The sequence below is a fragment of the Periplaneta americana genome, chromosome 5, assembly GCF_040183065.1.
Source record: "Periplaneta americana isolate PAMFEO1 chromosome 5, P.americana_PAMFEO1_priV1, whole genome shotgun sequence".
NCBI classification, from domain to species: Eukaryota; Metazoa; Arthropoda; class Insecta; order Blattodea; family Blattidae; genus Periplaneta; species Periplaneta americana.
The window spans coordinates 77,957,105-77,981,066 of record NC_091121.1 but is presented as its reverse complement, the minus strand read 5'-3'; the positions used below and the strand labels follow the sequence as shown (position 1 = coordinate 77,981,066).

The following is a 23,962-nucleotide window of genomic DNA, read 5'->3' as shown; positions in this document are numbered from 1 at the left end:
ACCCCACTGAGATTCACTATTTTCTGCAACTTGGAACATCTTGAAGTCTTAAGACTTCTTAAGAAAGAGTTTTCTTTTTCGTTCACTTCGAAGTACTTTTCTTTTCCTGTTAAAAGTTCTACCCTACATCATTATTTATATTTCATAAGAACAAAAGAAAAACGGACTGTAATACTTCATGCTCAAGAAGAGAGCTCGAACCTATAAAAGGTATTAATCGTTGACGGTACATACAACGCTCTGCGGCAAGATTTCCTTCGTAAAGGATGAACAAAGTATTTTGCCAAAAGCAACAAATTTTGAAATACATGACAGACACTATTATACTATTTAAACAGGCCTATAGACTTTTAATTGTGTCAAATCATTAGCTACTAACTATGTAAGAAAATCATACAAAACAAATTGAAACAGGTGGGACTCTGAAATTAAAGAAGTAAACTGTTGAGAAAATAATAACAATATAACCAAGTTTTAGGCACTGTGGCCTGCTACTGCTCCTATTATTGACTCCATTAATTATCATTTTTGACCGTCCAATGGTTTCCTCTCTTCCTCTTGGTTTGTATACAGTAGTTCATAATGGGTTTTGAAATTCTATTCCAGTGATGTCAACTGTTGCCCATAAGAGCAAGCGCGCGCTTTAGAGCCCAGGAGAGCCTGAGCGCTTTACAGCGGAAAGGAAAGAGACAGACGAGCTATATACAAGGATGGCCAGCACTGATTCAATGGATAAAGGGAAGAGAACTTATTAAAACTGTATACATGTTAATTTTTAGATTTGTCTGAGAAGTATAAGTGAATTATAAGAATGTAAGTTTTAATTTTAATGTTCATTTTTCACAAGTTTGCTTTTTTATTCAAAAGGAATATTTTCTCAACTTTTTTACAGAAAAGTGAAATTTTCAGATATGTTTGTTTAGTAGCCTTTCAGGTACTAAAGCGATGTTTTCGTAAATATAATATATTGTAAATATGTATTACTGAAGATAGTGTATTAAGAAGTTTGAAAATATTCGCATGGAAAATGTTGTAAGGAAATGAATTAACAAAGCAAATATTGTTACATCACAAACAAAAGATATGTGCCTATGTGTTGGTAAAACGTCAGCCCTATAAATTCAGCAGATTTCGAGATAATTCAATATTCTGATAACAGAAAGTTGCGCACCAATATCACAGAAAAGCATAATGCGATAAGAGTTTTATTATGTAATATTAGTTACAGTTAAAACATATACCTAGACAACTTTGTTTTGTACTATAATATTGTTTTGATTACTTTTATAAGGCTAAAGATACTATCAATATCAATTTCAATTTATCATGTCATATTCAGTGTCTTTCTTTGGGATAACACTTTCTTTATGAATGATGTGTTTAATTCACTTAGTACAGTATAGTTGTAGTTATTATGGAATTTGTGTGAATATTCCTTCTTTACTCTTTATTATTTTATTAACGTTTAAAACACAACTGCAATATTAGGCTAAGAAATAGGTGTTTGTACTTTTGTTTTACAGACAATATAGAAAATAACAAACAGAAAGAAGCCATATAAAAATGACATAAAATTTCACGTTCGTTTGAAGTTTGTGCACCACTGTTTTCTAATCCAACAGGCCGCTTATTCCTCCTAGCATACCTAGCGCTTAATGCCCGCGCACGACATCAAGGTAAGAAAAATGCGCTTTCTTTGACATCACTGTTCTGTTCTATCATCACACATATTTTGCACATACCTTAACCATTTACTCCGATAACTATTAATGTTTTCAAGGATGCTATATACTTTTAAACTATTTCTTATTATTTCATTCCTTATGTGAATTGGTGAGTATTAAAAGACACTAAGTGACAAGCTAATACATCTAAAATTTTAGTGGCAAAGAGATACAGCTTTTAACCACACCACACACTAAAACTGAAATAATAAATTTCACGGAATTTACGAAATCGTAAGTACATTCAACCACATTTTCTCACAAATTACTTAAGTGCACTTAAATCCCTTTGCTTCTGACTCCCTCAATTTAATGACTGATACAAATATTCCCCACTTCATTCAGTGATGAAATAGTATATTATGCAACGAACCTATAATGGAAGTAATTAAGACGCGAGTATGTTTGTTTATGAAACGAGTGCAAGCGAGTTTAATAATTTTCATACGAGCGTTTTAATTACCATTATAGGCAAGTTTCATACCACTTTTTATGCTCGACCATATTTCTAACTTGAAATTATTCATAAGTATTCATGTTATGGTTATGTAAGTGAGGAGCGGAACTGACCTAAATTGTGAGATGTGCGCAGACGCGAAAGTATTGATTTTTTCCGAGGAACGAATGTCATTGACCTTGATATAATCTAGAGAATAACATGAAGATTAATCTTGATATAACCTGGAAATTGATTTAGAATTGAAAAACGAGATGACAAATTTAATTTGTTTGAATATTATTTACAATTAACGCTAATTATTATAGTAACAGAACATAACCTTCTGCGACAGTATTGGATTTCTAGCCTCCGTGATGTTTTGCTAGTTGTCTTTCGATTGCATATCCGAGAATAATCGATACTTGCGGTTTTATAATGCTACAATGGTGATTTCTCATTGTCTGAACAACTGAACTATAATGAATAGGTGTACTTTAATGAGGTGCATTAAAGGACTACTACCAGGTATATAATTACTACATTTCGGCATGGTCGAGCATAAAAACATAATAAGTAGTGCTGGATAATTTCGTTCAATATTTAAACACAGCAAAGAGATCAGGATTTAACGAAAAACAGTCGAAATTACACTTCGAATTATAACCTGTAAATTTAGAAGATAAAAAGTACTGGCATTAGGCCACTGTTATGTGTAATAAGAATATGTAGATGCTATTATAATACGAGTATGTAAATATTTACTTTGTATTATTTTCGGCGGAAAAGTGATGTACCTCTGCTTGAATATATTCACGGTACGTTTAGTTGAATCTTCAGTCCTACATTATGTTTACGTTTAGGTCTGCATCGTGGATTACCGGACGGACTGGCAGCTGCGGAGAACCGCATAAAATCCGCAGTGTAACTACTTTATCTTACCAGTCTAAATGCACAAACAAAACAACAATAGTGTCTAAATGTTTATGCGTAACATACAGTATACTCCCTTTAAAAATGTCCATAATTTTGTTTAACATTTTGAATCTTATTCTTTATTTGCAGCAAGAACCGAGTTGTCCAAAAAGAAGTAAAAATAAGAAATGTACTGTAGACATTAAGTAACTAAATTTTTTTTCTGTTTTACTCTGTTTAATCCCCCTTTTATCTAACTTCAACATCACGAGTAGGATAGAGAGATTCACTTCATCGTACACTAACCCATTAGGTCACAGTAAAGAGTACTCTAACCGAGGAAGATGGCCCCGCATGGGACTTGTATTCGGTTCGATTCTGGTCCAACCAATCTGACTGTCGTTTTTCCGTGGTTTTCACAGTTATTAGGCAAATGCCGGGTTGAAATATTCATTGCCACGTTCCATTTCTCTTCTCTTCCCGGTGTAGAAAAATAATTTAGATTTCATTCCACAGACATAGGCAGGTCAAGACCCATGTTTTCGTCCGCTTAAAGGGGGTAGGTCTCCTCTCCGCAACCGTTCCTGGATTTTCCCAGCTTTCCGCAATATCTCTGCCAGGATTCGTTCCTGAACAGCACTTCCAAGGGCGCTTCGACACCTTGAGCCGTTGGAATGGATCCTGTGCTGCTTTGTCACCTTGGCGGTATGAACTTAGGGCGGGGAGGGGGGGTAGGTCCCATTGGGTAAGTAGTTATTTTGTATAGTGATGATTATATAGATGGGGATATAAATATTAATCGATTTATTTTATTGGTTCTTATGTTTGTAATATATATAATGTTTTTAATTATTAGACCTAATATAATTAGAATGGGTGAGGGTCCAAATGCGGCTGGTGAGCTGGTACACCTCATCCTCATTCATCCCATAAAAATTCGGAGTGACAATAGGCCTCAGTATGATCGACCTGTAAAGGGTCGTCCCTAGCCCGCCACCGTTACCTAACCTAACCTAAAGAGTACTGTAGGCTATGTATGCTTGGGATAAAAAAAAAACTATTCCCGGTTGCTTCCTGCGAATTTTCTTTCACGCGGTCATAGTTCGATTGTCAACATGCCAGTGGTCGTTACCACTCGTTGAAATGAGTATCGGGTAAAGAGTGTATCGGAGTGTCTTTATATTTATTATTGGTATTACTGTCACTACTATTATCAATTAATATTTAATATTTGAGGAGAAAAATTCGCTCCGGCGCCGGGGATCGAAGCCGGGTCCTTGGTTCTACGTACTACTACTACTACTACTACTACTACTACTACTACTACTACTACTACTACTACTACTACTACTACTACTATTATTATTATTATTATTATTATTATTATTATTATTATTATATAGACTGAAGCTACCTTGTTTCATTTTCCTATCCTAGCACAAGAACCATTTGACTTCCAGACTTATCAAAATTTCGTAATGCTATCTCCATTTTTTTTTTAATTTTTCGGGTATTTCTAACTGTAAAATAAATTTTATCCGTGTATAATTATAAATATAATTTGGGCAGATATTAAATTACAACATTTTCGAAAAATCATTTTTATCAATTCCTTGGTTTTAATCATTCATATTATTATATCATATGATAGTCTTGGGCTCAGATGAAAGGTAAAAATCCCAATGAAATATTGAGATATTCTACTTATCAGAATTTGTGGCTTGTCCCCTTCTTTCACTGGACGACTCAATAATTTCAGAAGAGATATATTTTTAGGTTATCGACATTATAAACGAACATGCTGAGTATTTATTAATTATATAAAATATGCTTATTTGAATGCACACGTGAACATTGTGTGCTTCTTTAAACTATTATTGTTGAATTCCTCTAAGTTATGTAATTTCTGGCACGAACGCAACTCCGCCACTGGAATACTGCATATCCGCCAGCAGCCACGAATGCACTAGAGTGCTTGCGGGTAAAAGACACTAGCCCGAGAGTGTACTTTGCTGATGACCGCTGGTCTAGTTTTAGAGAGCTCTTCGCTCGAAGGAAACTTTCTCCTCGACTGCTGGATCTTCGAAGGAATACGAGCGAGCCAAAAATTTGCGTTGCAGCCCACTAGATTGCAGGCTGAATCGACAGGTGGCATCACACAGCTGAGTCACCGGCATCTGCAAGATCGCAATTGTTCAGACTTCAAAATCTTTCTCAGTAGGGCAAACTCGGATAATTTGGCAACACGTACAATTGTGCAGTAGGTTTTATATTTAACATTGCGTATTGGCCAAGTAAATTTAATGCTGTAAAAAAATCCCAGTACATGGCAGCACTACCTAAAGCCGTCTGCACTCCAAGTAGCGGCTCTGTCGAGCTTCAACAGGACAGAAAACTGATTTTACCATTCTGTTGTCAGATTCTATGAGAAGAGAGTGCTTGTGAAACATGCGGAAGTTTTGCCTGAATTATTTTAATACTAATTGAAGAAATGTAAGTATTTCATTACAGTAATTATATTCTTTAAAGTATGGAGATTTTTTGAGTGGTAAGTGAAAAATATCCAACAAGTGGTTGCTGAGAAATGTATTTTTGCAGGTGACGCTTTTCTTATTCTGGCTGTTAAAATGGCGATAGATGTGACTGCAGCAGTGAAAGGAAGAAAGTAGGTCTATTGAATGTGAAAGTATTATTATCGCTGTTTAATGATAATTTTCTTTGCTAAATTGATTAATGGCGATGAATTACACTTAATGCTGAGTAATAGTACAAGAAATGATACTGATACGGCAGAGTCACGGGTTCGATCCCAGTAGAAAATGCGATCAATTGTGTGTAAGTTTTTCCTGCTTTAACTAGTTAAAAAGGGAGATAAAATTAATAGTTATCTATTTAAGAGATAAAATGTAAATACCTATTATTAATAGTCCATAATAAGGGTCCGGGTCCAATCTCAAACATCAGTTTAGGTAAATGAGAATAAATAACAATCAAATTTAATACATTTACCGTACCATTTGTTACAGATGTCTCCCACTAGAGGTAAATATGGTCAGAAATATAACTTAATGAAATTGCTGTAAAAAACCCTCAGTAAAATTTTCAATTTTGCTCTATATGTCAACTATAGGCTGTAATGTTAACCTTAGGTCCTCTCCTCCGTACCAAAGTAAGAAATGTGTCTTGGATACAGTTTCTGTGCCTAACAATTTATTAATGATCAATGCTTGGTAATTTTATGTATTTAATCTTTCATCCACAGTGTCTAACAATATACGTTATTTATAGGGAGGTTTCCGCTTGATGAGTTTTGAATGTTCCCTTATTAAATTTAATAGTTGTATGGAAGGTTACAGGCACCGAAAAAAGGTTTCATATTATAAACGTAAAAAAGGAACACAGGAAGGCCAGTAATAAGACTAGGAGATTATTTTTATAATAAAGTAGGCTACAGGACGTAAACCACTTCCAAGGAGGGTGGGGGGAAATTAAAAAGACGAAATTACAGGTAGACTAAATGTAAAATAAGCACTGAAAATTTGAAATAAAAAAAATACTGCCATTGTTACATACATAAAATTCCCATGTTGTATTCATCTACTGTCTTGTAAAACAGACTATATTTGCAAAGACCCAGCTGCTCCCTCCAGATTAATGAAGCGTAGACCCTACTTCTTTTGTTAGAGAGCTGTTCTCTGTGCGCATGCTCATTCTTTCGAGTCTCTAATACGATTACTAGACTCTGGTTTCGAACGTCTCATTTGCTTGCTGAATTATGGGTGCCTTCCCACTCGAGAGACAATAATCGGGTTACGATGCGTTTGTTTCTTGCAAGACGAAAAGTAAACGCACGGTTTCTGAAAGCGACTTTCGAGTCCAACTTATCAAGAATACAGATGTTATACAACGGCTGCAAATAAGAGGTGGAGTTTCGAAACAAGACAAAATTGTGTTCGGTTTCTGAAGTTTAAATATATGATGTAGTCTGATCTGTATGTAGAGTGGCCCAGAGTTATGAATACATATTATAAAAATGTCCCCGAAGCTCTGAATATTGCCACAAGGCTTCCGTATATGCAATGATTAAATAACTAGAAACATAGCATTTTTTACTTTGTTATTTAACGACACTGTATCATCTACTCGGTTATTTAGCGTCGCTGTAATTGGTGATAGCGAGCTGGTGTTTGGCAATATGAGGCCGAGGATTCGCCATAAATTATCGGATATTCATCTTACGGTTGAGGAAAACTTTGGAAAAATTCAACCAAGTAATCAGCCCGAGCGGAAATCCAATCTATTCCCCAGCGTAGCTTCGGTTCAATAGGCAAGTGCTCACGCCGGCTGAGCTACGCTCATGGCAAACACACCATTTTCAACTACTATTCCAAAATAAGTTTCGTTGTGATATCGTCGTTCAGGGTAAGGTTCTCTAACTACAGACTTCCAAATGAATCAGAGCTATTAAACAATGTGTCCTTAAAATTTCGCTTCGGTATAATCGAATTTTATACACATTAAAAATATTAACGTAGACTATACATTTAAATTACCTTACATTCAGTGTTCTTTTTACTTAATAACGCGGTGCAGGTCTCAGGTAAAAAAGCTCAATACAAAAACATTCTAGCAAAACACTATATAACTTATTAGAAGAAATGTAGACTGTAATTTTTCCATTACTAGTAATGATAAAATTATCAGAATTTTGACTCCGTTTTCGTCTTCAGCTGATAAAATAAATAGAGTGAATAAAGGTTCCATTTTACACCTCTACTATACAATTCATAATTTTATTCTCTCTCTCATTTAAATCATATATTACATAATTTAACAAATATTAACCTTAAAATAACAATTTGACGTAGATCTACGTTGAATTCAAGGAATGTAATTTACTCAAATTGGAAAAGTAAAAGACTTACGAAGTTCAGGTCGCCAACTATATAATATTATATGTGAGCATTCATTTTTTCATTTTTGTGAAACTACACCCTAACACTGTTTTGCTTAAACAGGTGTTCTTGATTTTTTTATGCTTTATAAAATTAATTTAGCATAAATAAATATCAAAGCAATAAATTAAATATTAAATTAAAACTTATGTTTTACATCTTTGAACTTCGTTTTTTCTAAATTCATTGCGATTTTTTTGGTTCGGGGCCATTTAAATGTCCTTTCAAGGCTTTTAAATGATGACGTGCATAGAGGGGTGGCAGTTTAAATTTGAGAATTTAAATGATTTAAAACTCTCCATTTTATCTGTATACAAACAACGTTGAAATTCGGACACATTTATAGGAACTGTTCTTACCACACTGTCCTCAGAGATTACTTTTTGGAATTTATGCACGTTACACAGTGATTCAGTGACTATCTTAAAAACTTTTAGGGATGTTATAAGGGACAATTATGAATAACTTTTATATAGGCATCTCTGTGATAGTTTTGTAATATATATATATATATATATATATATATATATATATATATATATCTTTTCCTTCCTTTCCACTGTTTTATTCTCTTGATCACCAGATGAATTTATTATCATACCTTTTTTATTGTGGACTTTATTTAATTTTCGTATTTCTTTTCTTCTTTTTTTATTATTATTTTATTACATTCCATTTTGTTATATTTTTCCTTATGTTTTCCATATTAACTATTCGTACTAAATGAGCTGCTTGTTATTATATTCCAAAGTATTTTACTTCCTTTTTTCTGTTATGGTATTATTTTCATGTTTTTAGTGTCGATTTTTTATGCTATTATTATTACTTTTTTGTAATATGTTAGTATTCTGTTCTTTAACTTTTTGTTAAATTTTCACTGCTTGTATACTTTGTGACCTGGTATAGTGTAAGAGAAGGCCCTATGGTCTTAACTCTGCCAGTATAAATGAGAAAACAATAATAATAATAATAATAATAATAATAATAATAATAATAATAATAATAATAATAATAATAATAATAATAATAATAATAATAATAATAATAATAATAATAATAATAATAATAATAATAATAATAATAATAATAATATTATTATTATTATTTATTATTATTATTATTATCATCATTATTATTACGTCCAAAAACGTTTCGTTTAGTAGTAAAAAGTCAAGATGTGTTAGTCAATGTAACCAGCTAGATTCGAACTGAAGGCCATCCTTTTGAAGTTTCGTTGCAGACGACTTGTTCCTGTGAACGTTGGTGTTTTCTCATAAACATAGTATAAGCTAGTTGGCATCGTAAATAATATTTTCATTGATTAAAACTTGAAACATGCTGATATTCATTTCATTTATGGAAGAGCAAAAGGAAATGGAAGGAATTTTGCAAGGTTTCATCGGTCAAAATATCATTTACTATGCCGACTAACTTATATCATGTTTATGACAAATCAACATTTGCAGGAACAGCTCGTCTGCTACCAAACTTCAAAAGGATGGCCTCGAGCTCGATTCTAGCTGGCTATACTGACTAACACATAGATCTATGCTTGTAACTACGAAACGGAACGTTTCCGGACGTGGGTTCCTATATGGAAGTTGTTCATATTGATGACCTCTATCACCCCTAAAATTGTGTAACATAGTCACTGACTCACCCTGTATATAGTGATGATTGTAATGAGAAAGGCAGTTTTATTGAAGACTTCTCATTCGTTATCAATTTATCACTTTCAATAAATAATAAGGTTACTTTAAGGGCTAATAAAATATACAGAAAATAAAAAAGAAAGAAGGGTATTGAATCTCATCTTCGGGTGAATAAATAATACGCGTATATGAAACAAAGATATTAAAGGTGTATCATTTGTTAGGCATTATGTTCATAGTTTCATACTTTGATTAGGCCTATACTTTTAATACGAATTACTAGCCTTCATGAAATGCTACTAGTGATTGTACAATATTAAAAAGTTTGAATTACTAATCTAATAATTCGTGTATTCGTAAAATAATTGCAGCTGAAGGTCCCGCAAATTCTTTGATAATTATGTTCCGTAATAAAGTCTACTGAAATTCTAGCTATTATTAAAAGTTCAAGTCACATATTACTGGCATACTTTTAGTGATATTTCAATTGCGCACTTGTATTAAAGTTCAGAATTACATCCAGTAACATCTGTACGACTTGAAGATCCCTACCTTCACGTTGCCATACTTCCAGGTGAAGAGTACGACGACTGGCAGACAACAGATGATGATGCAGGATAGGATGAGGATGACGGTACGCATTACCCAGTTCAAGGACACGACGCAGGGTCGGTCGTCTTCACAGGACTCACAACCTTCTGCACACTGCAGACACTCGAAAGCCCCCTCCCTGCTGTACTGATTGTCCACTTCCTGAAACATAAGCAGAGTTGTGCTGTGGCTGTGTTTTATGCGTTTCTGATGGAATGCTAAATTATACAGAGTGTTTCCGTAACTTGGTGCCAAACTTCTACGACTGGTAAAGAGTAACTTGAAATAAGGAATTCAAGTTCAGTAATACCTAATTTACACGTTTATGAAGAAATACTGAGACTGACGCTCCCGTAGTTACTAGAAGATGTTCTATTTCTTTTCCGTGAAAACATATGACTGCAGCATTATGGTTCTCCGGTATATTTCGCGCATGAATTTCTTGAATATATTATTCAGCTTTTCTCTGAGAGATGGAATGAAAGAGAAGACCCGTTGAATGGCCAGCGCGCTGGATTTCTTCCTATGGCACCACATAAAAAATTTGTTTTGCTCGCTTTTACTTCCTTTTTGAGATAAAAATTGTATCATATACGAGCGTAAAATATTTCATAGCGTGTTTTGAGAGAGCCATTGAATTAATTTCAAATATGCTCAGACAGTTTAAGAGAGCAGTGTACTATGATAATAAATTCATGTTGAATCTTTCGTACACTACTTTTAACACTTGAATATAAATAATTTATTAAATGGCGATCATACTGGTGTTAACTGTGTAAGCATGTGCGGCGTACAGCTGTTTCGGTGTTTCTTCACACCATCCTCAGAGCCTACTAGATTTCGGCGTCATCTCAACACAGATCAATTTCAGAACACACACACTATTTGACACCATATTTCAACACTTTTCAACAATCGAACGCACCCACACAACAGGCAGCGAACTTCGAGATGACACCGAGATTTAGTAGGCTCTGAGGATGGTGTGAAGAAACACCGAAATAGCTGTAAGCCGCATATGCTTACACCAGCGGTTCCCAAACTTTTTGAGCCACGGAGCCCTTTTTGAAGCAAAAGTTTCTCGTGGAGCCCCAAGAAATGTTTAGTGTTTAGTTCTGTCTGTATATGTTCTATGAAACATAATATACATACGAAAGTATGAATACTAAGGTGTGTATATATATATATATATATATATATATATATATAAAAGGGTGTATCGAAATTTTTTTTTAATGAAGGTGGCTAGTTGCGACTAGTGGCAGAAAGACTGCAGGGGAAAGAAAATTAAATTTAATCAATATCTTTTGTCTCCGCATCCATACTGAAGATTCGAATTTATAACGCATACTTGTAAAAATTATTATAACGACAGTCTGCATACCTATACAGCTACCCCCCATCAATCACATCTTTTAAAAGTTAGCGAAGATAGTACAAGAAGAAGAAAAGCTCTGGCACCAGTATCTTCTGTGGGATGAGAGAAGAGAGGGATGCTGGCAGTCAGGGTAGCGTCTGCCCAGCAGTTGTATTTGGTAAGCTACGCTGGCCAGATTTGTATCGCTGTTGTTCCTGTGAAATCGTGTATCATATCAGTGGTTCAGTAGTACATGCAATAGTTCTTATGCATCGTGTTGTCATGATGGAAAAAATAATTCAGTACTCGCCGTATTGCTGACAGTCCTTTGTTCGGTACATAAGGACCGATAAGAGAGTCGCAACTTCCAACCTATGAGAATGTGATAACAAATTTTCTTTGGATCAGAGAGTTAAAGACAAACAATCGAAGTGGAAAACACCCTTCAATATAAGATATCGCTCATGTTACTACCGAAAAACTTATCGAGGTTTGAAAAACAGCAAGCCTTCCTACCAACAGCAAACGTAGAGTAGTGGAAAAGATGAAATTGTATTATAGTAAATATCAGAATATTCTGAAGTCGCATTAACGAAGTGGTCCAATCTCAAGGGCGCATGAGCAGGTTTTATTAATAAAGGTTGAAAATTGCTTGATATATGCACTTGTAAGTGCCCGGACCCGGAAAGCCTCTGAGAATGTGATTTAAGTAGAAAAGTTGCATCGATAGAACTATCCGTTCTAATAGGCCAGAGGAATTAACGAAATATTATTGATAATATCGACATTATGACGACCAAGACACTATTTAAGAGTGAAGAGAGAAATGCGAAGAGGCCCATTCGCCATCGATCTGAAGAAGTGCGACTTGGATTCCAAGGAAGAGATAACAGACATCTGAATTATTATATAAGTTATTTTTTTTCTTTATTTTTTTTATGTTAAAATTAATTAATTGTTTTTGTATATGTTGTTGATTAAATTTTTTTAATAATAAAATTATTCCAGTTGTAATAATTTTATCTTCAATCTCTATATTAGGCTTAATATTATGTACATGTTACAAGCTCTGAGTCTTCGCCTTCGCACCACTTGGAACAGCAATGAAGCAGTGCGGATTCTGACTTCGAATCTAAGCCCTCTGCCCCTCAGGCTCGCTTGTCTGTACCAAAATTGTCTTCAGCAGCCTTCAGGACAGGCGCCTCGAGGAGAGATATGGCTCTAATTGCGATAGCTGTTACAAGACGCGAGAATAATTTCTACTAGGAATAAGGGTCTTATAATAGATGATCATGAGAGAAATGAAGATTGGAGATAAAATTCAGAAAGAAGAAACACCTAATAATAAGTTCATTTGAGCGGTATATTTTGTTGGTCGAAAGGACAAGGCACAAACACAGGAGAAAAAGGACAGCCGATTATATCGCCGAGAGAAAGAAGAGAAGCATAATTATAACTTTATTGGAAGAACTATATTCCCCACCCCCTTCCTCTGAACATGGAGACCAGATTGGAAATCGAAAAGGAAATCGGCAGACCACTCCAACGATTAATTTGTCTTCTCCATGGAAATGAGCTTCCACTCCACTACCTCATGAAACATTTCGCTGGTATCACTAAAGGTCCAGGCACACGTTCTGGACAAAGTTACTCCATTGTGAGGCAAAATCAGTGGCGAATTTCAAAGTCATTGAAGTACCCTGGATCAACAAAATTAACGAGGAACAGATCTCCGATCTTAGTAGGCCTACTGATCAGGAGTATCTTCTGGGGATCTCCCAAGCCGTTCATTCTGGCCATTGTCCGATAGAGCTTGAAAGGAAGAAACCAGGGCCAGTTGTTCAATCTCGATGACTTACAACTGCTTGTAGGATACTCCGCTTGTATGTGAGCTGTAGGAATCTTTCACATAATTCAGTGTGCATAGCTAAGAAATACCATGCTTCGGAACGAAGTCTGACTATGCAGCGCAAAGTAACATTTGACACCGGACTGTATTACTGAGAGTGGGTGGAGGGATGAGTCTGGAAGTGCAGCCACCTTCTCGTAGTGAGTCCTGGGTTATTTCTGAGTGTAAATTTAAAGAAATAAGCGAAGAGCTGCACTACAGAAAAAAAAAAACTGAAAACAGACATAGAGCATTAGGCTCGCGAAACTTTAGAGCTGATGCGGAGACACAGGATATTGTCGAATTACCATTTTCTTTTTTTCTACGAAACAATAGTAAAAACGAACTGGAGACAATATTATTTAAATCTATAAAATTATAATTATAAGTAGTACCGGTAGTTAAGGTATTTAGAAAATGTTACAATGTTACATTTAAATCCGAATTAATGTGAAGAATGTGCCTGTTTCTTACAACAATGTCTGGTGTCAAACAAGTCAGTTGAAGATACATATCGTCTTCTGCATTCAAACGATTTAGCTTTTGAACTTAATATGGAAAGTTCTCCCCCAACAGCCCAAAATTCGGGAAGTGGTTTGCTTTTAAATAATGCCTGACAGTGGCTGTCCGAAACCATGTCTATAAGGACCTCATATTCTGCCGCATTGAGGGCTGATAGTTTTGACTTCACTGGAAATGGATCTACTATCCACTCACATTTGTTTCGAATCGATTCCTGAGTGTCCCTTGGAAAGTATGAATTCATATTTTGAAGCAAATTATCAAGGTGCTATTTTATTATTGCTATGAATGAGTCATTCATTTTATGTTATTTTCTTCTATAAAGTTTGAAGTCAATGAGAAACATGTCAGATCCTTATTCTAGACTCTTTCCATGTAGAACGTTATTTTTGTCTTCAATGCGGCAATTTTGTCATTACCATTGAATATAGCCTTCTGTTTCCCTTCTATGGATGTGCTGAATTCGTTAATTTTTTTTTAAATGTGTGTCAAGTAACATAATTTGCACAACCATTCCTAATCATTCAAATAATCTGCTAGCAAACACTTTAGATCATTCAAAAGTGAAGACAACGCTTATCAAGCAACAACCAGCGCACCTCTGTGTGTAATAAATAACTAATAACAATGACTTGTGTATACTTCCCATATCTTCATACAGGATTTTGAGTAGCCTACACTGCAAAGGTCGTGCCTTAACAAAGTTTATAATTTAGGCGACGTTGTCTAGTACTCGCTTTAATAATGTTGGTATTTTTTTTCGTTGCGAGGGCGTGTCGGTGTAGTGCACAATGACTACTTGTACAGTTTTTTCAAACTTTCTTGACCCTTGTAACAGTGTCAGCAACAGGACCTACCATGGTCTTTGCTTCATCTGTGCATACGTCAATGCAATTGTCTCATGGTATCGATGAAGGATGAATAGAACAGAGAAAAATTCTCTTCAGCACCATGACTTGAACCCAGGTTTTCAGCTCTACGTGCTGACACTTTATCCACTAAGCCACACCGGATTCCAGTTCCAATGCCAGATCGAATCCCCTCAGTTTAAGTTCTGTCTCTCAGTTTTACCTTTGGTGCCTACCCTCATGTACTGTATGACAGTGGCACAATATCCAATGCACTATATACAGAGGTACACTCATTACGAGTGACTAAGTGCCCGGGATCCGACGGGATGAGCGCCGTCTTCAATCACTAAGTGATTATTTACGCATATCATATTATTATGATGTACTTCGGTACATCAGAATAATACCATGTGTCGAGTTTTCAGTGAAGACATCTATCAGGGGAAAAAAAATCAGTACCACTTGTAGAGGATGGCAATGGCTTGCAGAACAAAATATTTTCATGAAAAGAACCTGAAAATTCGCACCGCACAAACGTCATTAGCACAGCTAATCCGGCAATGTCCGTGGATTCGTCAAGTTGTAGCAAAAATTTCGTTTGACTGACACGGGAAATTATGGTATTTTTAACATCATTTGATAGATCCTGGATCCAATTACGCACAGTGTTATTTGATAAGGGCACACTGGAGATCAAGTTTGTGTTTTTTCGTCCACTATGCAATTCACTACATTCACTAATAGTGGTTTTATAAGAATTTCGGCAAGGATGTCAGGTTTACCAGTAAGATCCACGTCATGACTAACCAAGTACGACGCTTCCAGTGCTTCATATTTATTTGTCTTTACATGAGATAACATTTTTGTTTGAACTGCATGGAGTTCGTCACATTTTCTTTTAAATTGTCTGCACTTTTATTTGTGAAGTCAGGATGAGTCTCGAAATGCTGTCTAAGCTTGGCAGGTAACATAGAAATATTGGGGAAAACTTTGTTACATTTCACACACTGTGGACGTCAATCAGCAAATTCAGTGAATCCCATATCCAAATATGAATCACAATAATTTCGTTTTTTACTTCCTTTGGTTACCTCTACACTAGGCATCGTAAACTCTCAAGCAGGATCATGTGCAGCATATTCTGAACTCAATCCCAAATAATTCGCACTATCTTCTTCGAAAGTAAGGTTACAGCTGATGTTTTCCCCCCTTGACTGAGCACTGATTGACGGTTGATGATTCTAGCAAATCTATTATTCCTGCTTCTATCTAGCAAGAAGAAATCTAATTACTTTCTGAGAAAGTACTATTCGCTTCATGGAAGTAGTTTACGTTTTTCGCACTAGATGAAAGCAGAAATTTTTGTCATTTTCATAACTGCCGCGATCGGAGCCCCTGAGACTCACTTGCGGAGCCCCAAGGGCTCCGCGGAGCACACTTTGGGAACCGCTGGCTTACACAATTAACACGAGTAAGATCGCCACTTAATCAATTATTGATAATAAATTATTGAAAGAATTTAGGTTCTACCTCTAAATGCACAAAAATTTGATCAGTACAAATGTAACTTTTCATTCTGAAAAGGGATTTGAAAATATCATTGTGTCCTATATCAAGAGAATAATTTTAAAAGCCCGTGCAACATGCAAATTGCGTCACCACTTTCCTAAGACTCTGTATGTTAAGATCCTCACATTAATATTTTGCTGAATCGACTATGTTTGCTTGAATTTATTTCAGTCTTATAGTGTACTGTACTATTCGTTGCAGAGAGCTCTGCTTCTTTCAATGTATTTTTCTTTTACTGTATTTTCCGATAGAGTAGAGTACGGTACGATTATTTAGTCCTGACAGTCGTCGGCAATGTGCGCCTTGATCAGACGAGTCCATTTAGTTACGCCAAGGGGTATTTGGGCTAGTCATTCGCTTCCCTTCGAAGCTATCGGATGTCATGCGTGCGGTAGAGCGGTATGCTTCTAGAACACTTAAGCTGTACTGCTTTCCTTTACCGACCTTTCGCCCTTATCTCTACTCCGGAGCTCTCCCCACTACTCCTATTACTTCCCCTCTTTGGCGTCGCCGAGCTGTCAGGACTAAATAATAGGTCTGTAAACGTGTATTATAGTTCAGCTACATCAAGAAATATAATATAACGAAACAAAAAACTACATTATCTATGATCAATGCATGAAGTTCTTACAGTTGGAACGGTTGGACACGAATCATGGGCGCTAGAGTGTTTGGTAATTCTGATCGGACTTTACAGTAAAACTAAATTCATCAATTTGAGGGAGAGTTGAAATTTATAGCACAAACTCCACCCTTCGTCAAGAATGAGAATAAATTTGACCACAGGATAATAAAAAAGGAGGCTGGGACAATCCATCTTGTATCCCATTCAGCCGAATCAAATATATCGGCCCGTAAATCTGAGAGCAACAGCCAAACGCCCGTGTGAGACGCGTTTATCACAACGGAATATCATGCACATCGATGGGGCTATTGGTGGCCATTTCCTTTGGGGTCGTTATCTATGAAACGGATATCTCTACAAACCCAGATTATTAGCTTTAATTTCCGATAATGAATGTGGATAATTAAGAAACAAATAATAGCATTCTCTAATGCGTTACACTATGTTATTTCTCCACTACGTTGTAAATACAAGAAGATTCATCCACAGTTTCTTAATGTTTTGGTATTGAATCACAGAGTACAGTAACATAATGCGTGAAATAGACCAAGTATAGATAAAGAATGAAGGACAATGATATGGTATATATTTATAGGTATAGAAGACAAGATACACTAAATTGAGATAAAGTAAATTAGGAAACAAAGCCAATGGAAATTAGGGTAAGAACCAAAGTAACTAAAGGAAGACAAAAGAAAATAGATAAGGAAAAGCAAGACAATAATTCAAGAGAGGACTTGGTTATGTAGTACAAAATAAAACTAACAAGGAGCCGAGTTGACGACGGATAACAAAATGGACGAACCCGGTTTCAAGGAGAGGCAAAGACACAATTCTTCATCTCGTCACAACTACCGGAACGTCTCCAGGGTCCACTTAACCCCCTATAAAATTTACTACCGGGACTTCCCTGAGAGTAAAAGTGGATATGGTAATTCGTCTCGAGAAATTCAAGTCTCGAGAAAATCCTGGCTTTTCTATGTCTGGAGACACTTTCGAGGAATTGGTTTGTATGGACGATACGCATCGCATGTGTGCTGTGTGGTTTGAACTGCTCTGTAGTCATGTAACCGTCTACGCTGTTCACATAGCACGTGCGTCCCCAACTTAGAACGGATGTCTTAAGGGGAGACTACAGAAAATCATAAATACTGTTAAAAAATTATTGGCTATTTCACTCCTTTTGAATATATATTTTCATACCCCAAATGGATATAGATCAATTCTGATTACAAATATTATTTTCATTAAAGCTGTAAGGAAGCGTGGGAGTTAAAGAGCTGTCAAAATTATTTATTCATCAAAGAATTCTTTTTTAAAAATTTCTGATTACAAATCTAATAACTTTTTGTTCTAAAGTTGGCTCCCTGAAGTTACTAGATAAATGTAGAGGAGGAGAATTTTAATAAATACTATGTTTACATAAATATTCATTTTACGTTCAAATCCATTTTTAAGTAAGTTTATTTTTCTTGATTCAGCACCAACTTTTATGCGAAATATTAATCAATTTGGATGAAATTCTTACTGCAAGTACTAGTACAGCATTTATGAGGTACGTGCATGTTTCTATGCATTTATTTTGTAAGAAGTGCCGCTAGTTTATTTTGTTAGTAATTTTTTCATTAATTATAGAAACAATAACATATTCAAATCATGAAAAAAGAATTTCAAAGTGAATAAATGAGATATTTAAAAACGTAATGTATAAAAATGGTTATAACCATGTTTTGTGAATGTAACCAAAAAAAATGAAGCTACAAATTTGAGATCTTTTACTAAAAACTTGGGTTTGAAAATATTTCTAAAAAACTAAAAAGTCAAAAACGAAAAACATTTTGGAGTTCAAAATTTGGATTTTGTTAGTCCTTTACATAGTAAACATGCGCTCAAATTTTGGTTGAAAAAATGATTAGGAAAAAAGTTGTAATTTTTAGTGGTGTTCCCTTAGGCATGAAAGTACTTTCTGGATGTCATTTGATGATTCGATGCACTTATTATTTAATTGATATTAGACTAAAAATGTTAATTTAAAGTAAAAGATGAATGTCATGAAAATAATAAAACTACCTCAATTGCGTTTATATGTTTCGAAGCAATTCTATTAATTTACAATGTTGCGACTGATACTACTGTTTATAGCACATTTTTAACCATGACTTAAAAAATACCTAAATGTAACCATTCGGCATGCCCCAAAATAATTTCGTTTTCAGAATCGCACAAAAACGGCATTATTTTGTAATATAAACTCGCATATGTATATGACTTCGTTTTTGTATACGGCTTATGCAGATGTAGATTAATTCACTTTCTACAATTCTATATAAAGTAACTAGTCATATGTAATTTGATGTTTTAAACTAACATATTTTTAATACTCAATTTACTGGCAGAGTAGTGTGCCAAAAAAAAAAAAAATACTTCTTCGCTGTACCAGGGACATACCGGAAAGTAGAATACATCACTCAATTTCGGGAACGAAACTACAGTTGTGTTGGTTTGTTTTAGAATTGTTTCGATATACATTTGTTAAGTAGAGCCAGGAAAAATATCCCGTTGTTTGCAATGTGTGCACGTTGTGTGTATAGCTTGTTTGGGAGGAATAGTGGAGGACACAATCCAGGCAAACAAGAGGGACAGGGTTGTAAGTAACTAAATACATTAGAGTACAAGTATTAACTAGTGATGTGAAACACATTTATAATATAAATGTAGTTTAAATTGTAATAATTAATCATTAGTTCTGCATATCTGAAAACATAACAAATTACAACATAGGGTTATGAAGATACCTTACTTACTTACAAATAGCTTTTAAGGAGCCCGCAGGTTCATTGGCGCCCTCATATAAACCCGCCATCGATCCCTATCCTGTGCAAGATTAATCCACCCTCTATCATCATATCCCACCTCCCTCAAATCCATTTTAATATTATCCTCCCATCTTCGTCTCGGCATCCCCAAAGGTCTTTTTTCCTCCGGTCTCCCAACTAACACTCTATATGCATTTCTGGATTCGACCATACGTGCTACATGCCCTGCCCATCTCAAACGTCTGGATTTAATGTTCCTAATTATGTCAGATAAAGAATACAATGCTTGCAGTTCTGCGTTGTGTAACTTTCTCCATTCTCCTGTAACTTCATCCCTCTTAGCCCCAAATATTTTTCCTAAGAACCTTATTCTCAAACACTCTTAATCTCTGTTCCTCTCTCAAAGTGAGAGTCCAAGTTTCATAACCATAAAGAACAACCGGTAATGTAACTTTTATAAATTCTAACTTTCAGATTTTTTGACAGCAGACTAGAAGACAAAAGCTTCTCAACCGAATGATCACAGGCATTTCCTATATTTATTCTGTGTTTAATTTCCTCCCGAGTATCATTTATATTTGTTACTGTTGCTCCGAGATATTTGAATTGTTCCACCTCTTCGAAGGATAAATCTCCAATTTTTATATTTCCATTTCGTACAATATTCTGGTCATGAAATATAATCATATACCTTGTCTTTTCGGGATTTACTTCTAAACCTATCGCTTTACTTGCTTCAAGTAAAATTCCCGTGTTTTTCCTAATGGTTTGTGGATTTTCTCCTAACATATTCACATCATCCGCACAGACAAGAAACTGATGTAATCCGCTCAATTCCAAACCCTCTCTGTTATCCTGAACTTTCTTAATGGCATATTCTAAAGCGAAGTTAAAAAGTAAAGGTGATATTGCATGTCCTTGCTTTAGTCCGCAGTGAATTGGAAAAACATCAGATAGAAACTGGCCTATACAGATTCTGCTGTAAGTTTGACTGAGACACATTTTAATTAATCGAACTAGTTTCTTGTGAATACCAAATTCAATAAGAATATTATATAAAACTTCTCTCTTAACCGAGTCATATGCCTTTTTGAAATCTATGAATAACTGATGTACTGTACTCTTATACTCCCATTTTTTCTCCATTATCTGTAGAATACAATAATCTGATCTACAGTCGATCTATTACGTCTGAAACCATACTGATGATCCCCAATAATTTTATCTACGTACGGAGTTAATCTTCTCAAAGAATATTGGACAAAATTTTATACGATGTCAACAAAAGTGATATTCCTCGAAAATTACCATAGTTAGTCTTATCCCCCTTCTTAAAAATAGGTACAATTACGGACTCCTTCCTTTGTTCTGGTACAATTTCCTTTTCCCATATAGGAAGTACAAGTTTATAAATTTCGATAGATAATGCGCTTCCACCCTCTTGTATTAACTCTGCTCGAATTTGATCGATACCTGGAGACTTGTACTTTTTCAGATTTTCTATCGCAATTTCGACTTCTGAAAATGTGAGTTCGGGTATAAATGGCTGAGCAGTTTGTATTTGAATTTCGTCCCGATCATTTCTATATGATGAATATAACCAGTAAATATAAATAGTTTATACAATGCAAAATATACTATAAATTCATTAGTATTTTCATCTTCGTTCGCCAAACACATTGGAATGTACAGGGACATCATTTTATTTTTACTTGAAATTTTATTGTACCTGCATTCCTGAATGTACTTCACTCCCATCCCTTCACTAATGTCCTTGCTCCCGTCAGACACACAAACTTACGGCCGCTGTTGCATTCAAAGTCTTCAAGCAGTGAAGCAAACACTGCAGTGTATAGTGTGTTTCAGAAATATGGTTGCGTTTTCTATAGAAGAAAGAACCTATATTAATAATATCGTAGTAAAAAATTATATTCAAGAAACGATAAATTCAATTTCAGGGAATATGCTTCAAAATGTTTTTAATAATAAGCGTAAAGAATTGAAGCCTGCACTTTAATGAACGGCAACCATTTTCAGCAACTTGTTTAAAAATTCAGATTAGCTTATTTTGAATTGAGGTGGCTACAAGCAAAGGAATGCTAGTGACATTTGTAATAATATGAGTTAAGTGCATCAGTGTTAGCAAAAATATCTAAAATTTTAATGGCAAAGGGATATTTTAATCTCATCACACATTAAAATTTAAATAAAAATTTCACCGATTTTACGAAAGCTTAAATATTTAAACCCCATTTTCTCAAAAGTAACTTAAGTGCACTTACAGCCCTTTACTTATGACCCCCTCAATTTAAATGCACTCTCTATATTGTATGTTAACATCAATAATTAATATGCTAAATAAAGTAGACATTACATAATGAACATAGCCGCCTGAAAAGTTGAGTTTTTGAAACAAATGTTACTACTCTACTGTATTTTGATAAATTCCATAAAAGTGATGATCAAACTGAAAATCGTAATATCGTATTTCCCTACAACATAAATGGATACATTACTTTTCTCTCCTCCTATATCTAGTAAAATGATTTGTTTACATATTGCACTAGCAACATTAAACTCCTGTAATGGAAAGGGGCAACAGTGTTTCCGAGTATAGCCAGGTTAATGTTAAAAATGTTGGTAAAAATAAAGTGATGTCCCTGTATAACAATACGTGTATATGTAAATATATATTATGTATACATAGATTTTTTTTAACAATTAAAAATGAAGTTTTCCCGCGGTTGTCTAAACAATATTTATAACGTGAAAAACTTCGCTCCACACCACATGACGTGATGGAACGAACAGAAAATATTGTAGATCATGTTCAAAAGTAGATAGTGTTTTGTGAGACTCTAGCAAACAATTTCTTATAATCATTGTAGCATAATCAAGATTTGTTTCTAGAACGGTTTTTCTGTGATAGGCTCAGGAACTGCTCTATCAGTTTTTTCTGATCATATCTATCAGTTTTTTTTAAAGTATCAGACATTTTAATATTTATCGTTTCTAAACTCTTAATTGTTTTTGCCACATCTGCAAATTTATTTTCAATGAATAGCACGTTTTCATTTATAGTTTTATTGAAACGAACGATTGTGCATTTCCTGTGGCAGAGCTATTCTTCAGTGTTAAAGTTTTACTTTAGCAATTACAATCCCCAATTTACAACGAAATTTTTTCTATTAAATTTCTACAATAAATTATTTAATATGGCAGTAAGCGATGTTTCTAACATTATTGAAGTTCACGTAGCCGTAGAATGGAGTATAAACACGGAACGACTATAAAACAACGTTAACTTGTCCGTACTGCTGTCGTCCGAGTCAGTTTGTGACGTATGACTTCAGGCATAACTATGCACGTCGTAGGTAACTTGATTTATTCTTCAGTGGCTACATGCTCTAGATCTAATGATAAGGAAAGTAATATATAATGAAGGGCGTACAATAACTTAAAAATTCTTTTCGTGTGAAGCGATATTCCGAAATTAGTCCCAGTTCAGAAAAAAATATTCATTGTGGTTCACTCAAAATGTATCATACACGTATATTATCACATTAATATTGCAGAAATCGCGATTAAAAATCAAGAGAGTGGTCGCACAGGTCTGTAGCTGCTCTCGATGCCGAGATATTACTGAGAGAGACGGCGCGACAAGCCTAGTTTTATACGAAAATTCGGCGCCTTTGTGCCGGTTGGAATTGGCGTCCTTGGGCGTGATCATGCAAGTTATATTGATTTATGGCCTAATTACTACTGACATTAGATTCTGTTGTGGCTCGTGATCTTGCTGAAGTTAGTATTTGAAGTTCTGTCATTTTTTGTTTTACCATGGATCGATCCTGGAACGAGCGTCCATAGAGCGAAGAAAGATGTGTTCTACATCAAAATAATGTGAACATTAATATGATAAAGACTGACTTCTAGTCTGTTTCTCTAACTCACCGTCCGTGGCATGTAGCCTGATATAATCTTCAAAAATATGCCAAAATCACGAAAGTGAGTTTACTGACTCCTGCATAGTTTTCGACAAAAAAATTGAAATGGATTTAACA

General features: G+C 34.9%; 1 protein-coding gene across 1 annotated transcript in view; it reads right to left on the bottom strand.

Moving 5' to 3' along the window:
* The window catches only part of LOC138699847 (probable G-protein coupled receptor CG31760), an 856,195-nt gene that overhangs the window by 468,650 nt on the left and 363,583 nt on the right, over window positions 1-23,962 (bottom strand). Inside the window, exon 4 of the mRNA XM_069826037.1 lies at window positions 10,235-10,435. Within this exon, the coding sequence (XP_069682138.1) occupies window positions 10,235-10,435 (201 nt within the window). The remainder of the gene's footprint in view (window positions 1-10,234; window positions 10,436-23,962) is intronic.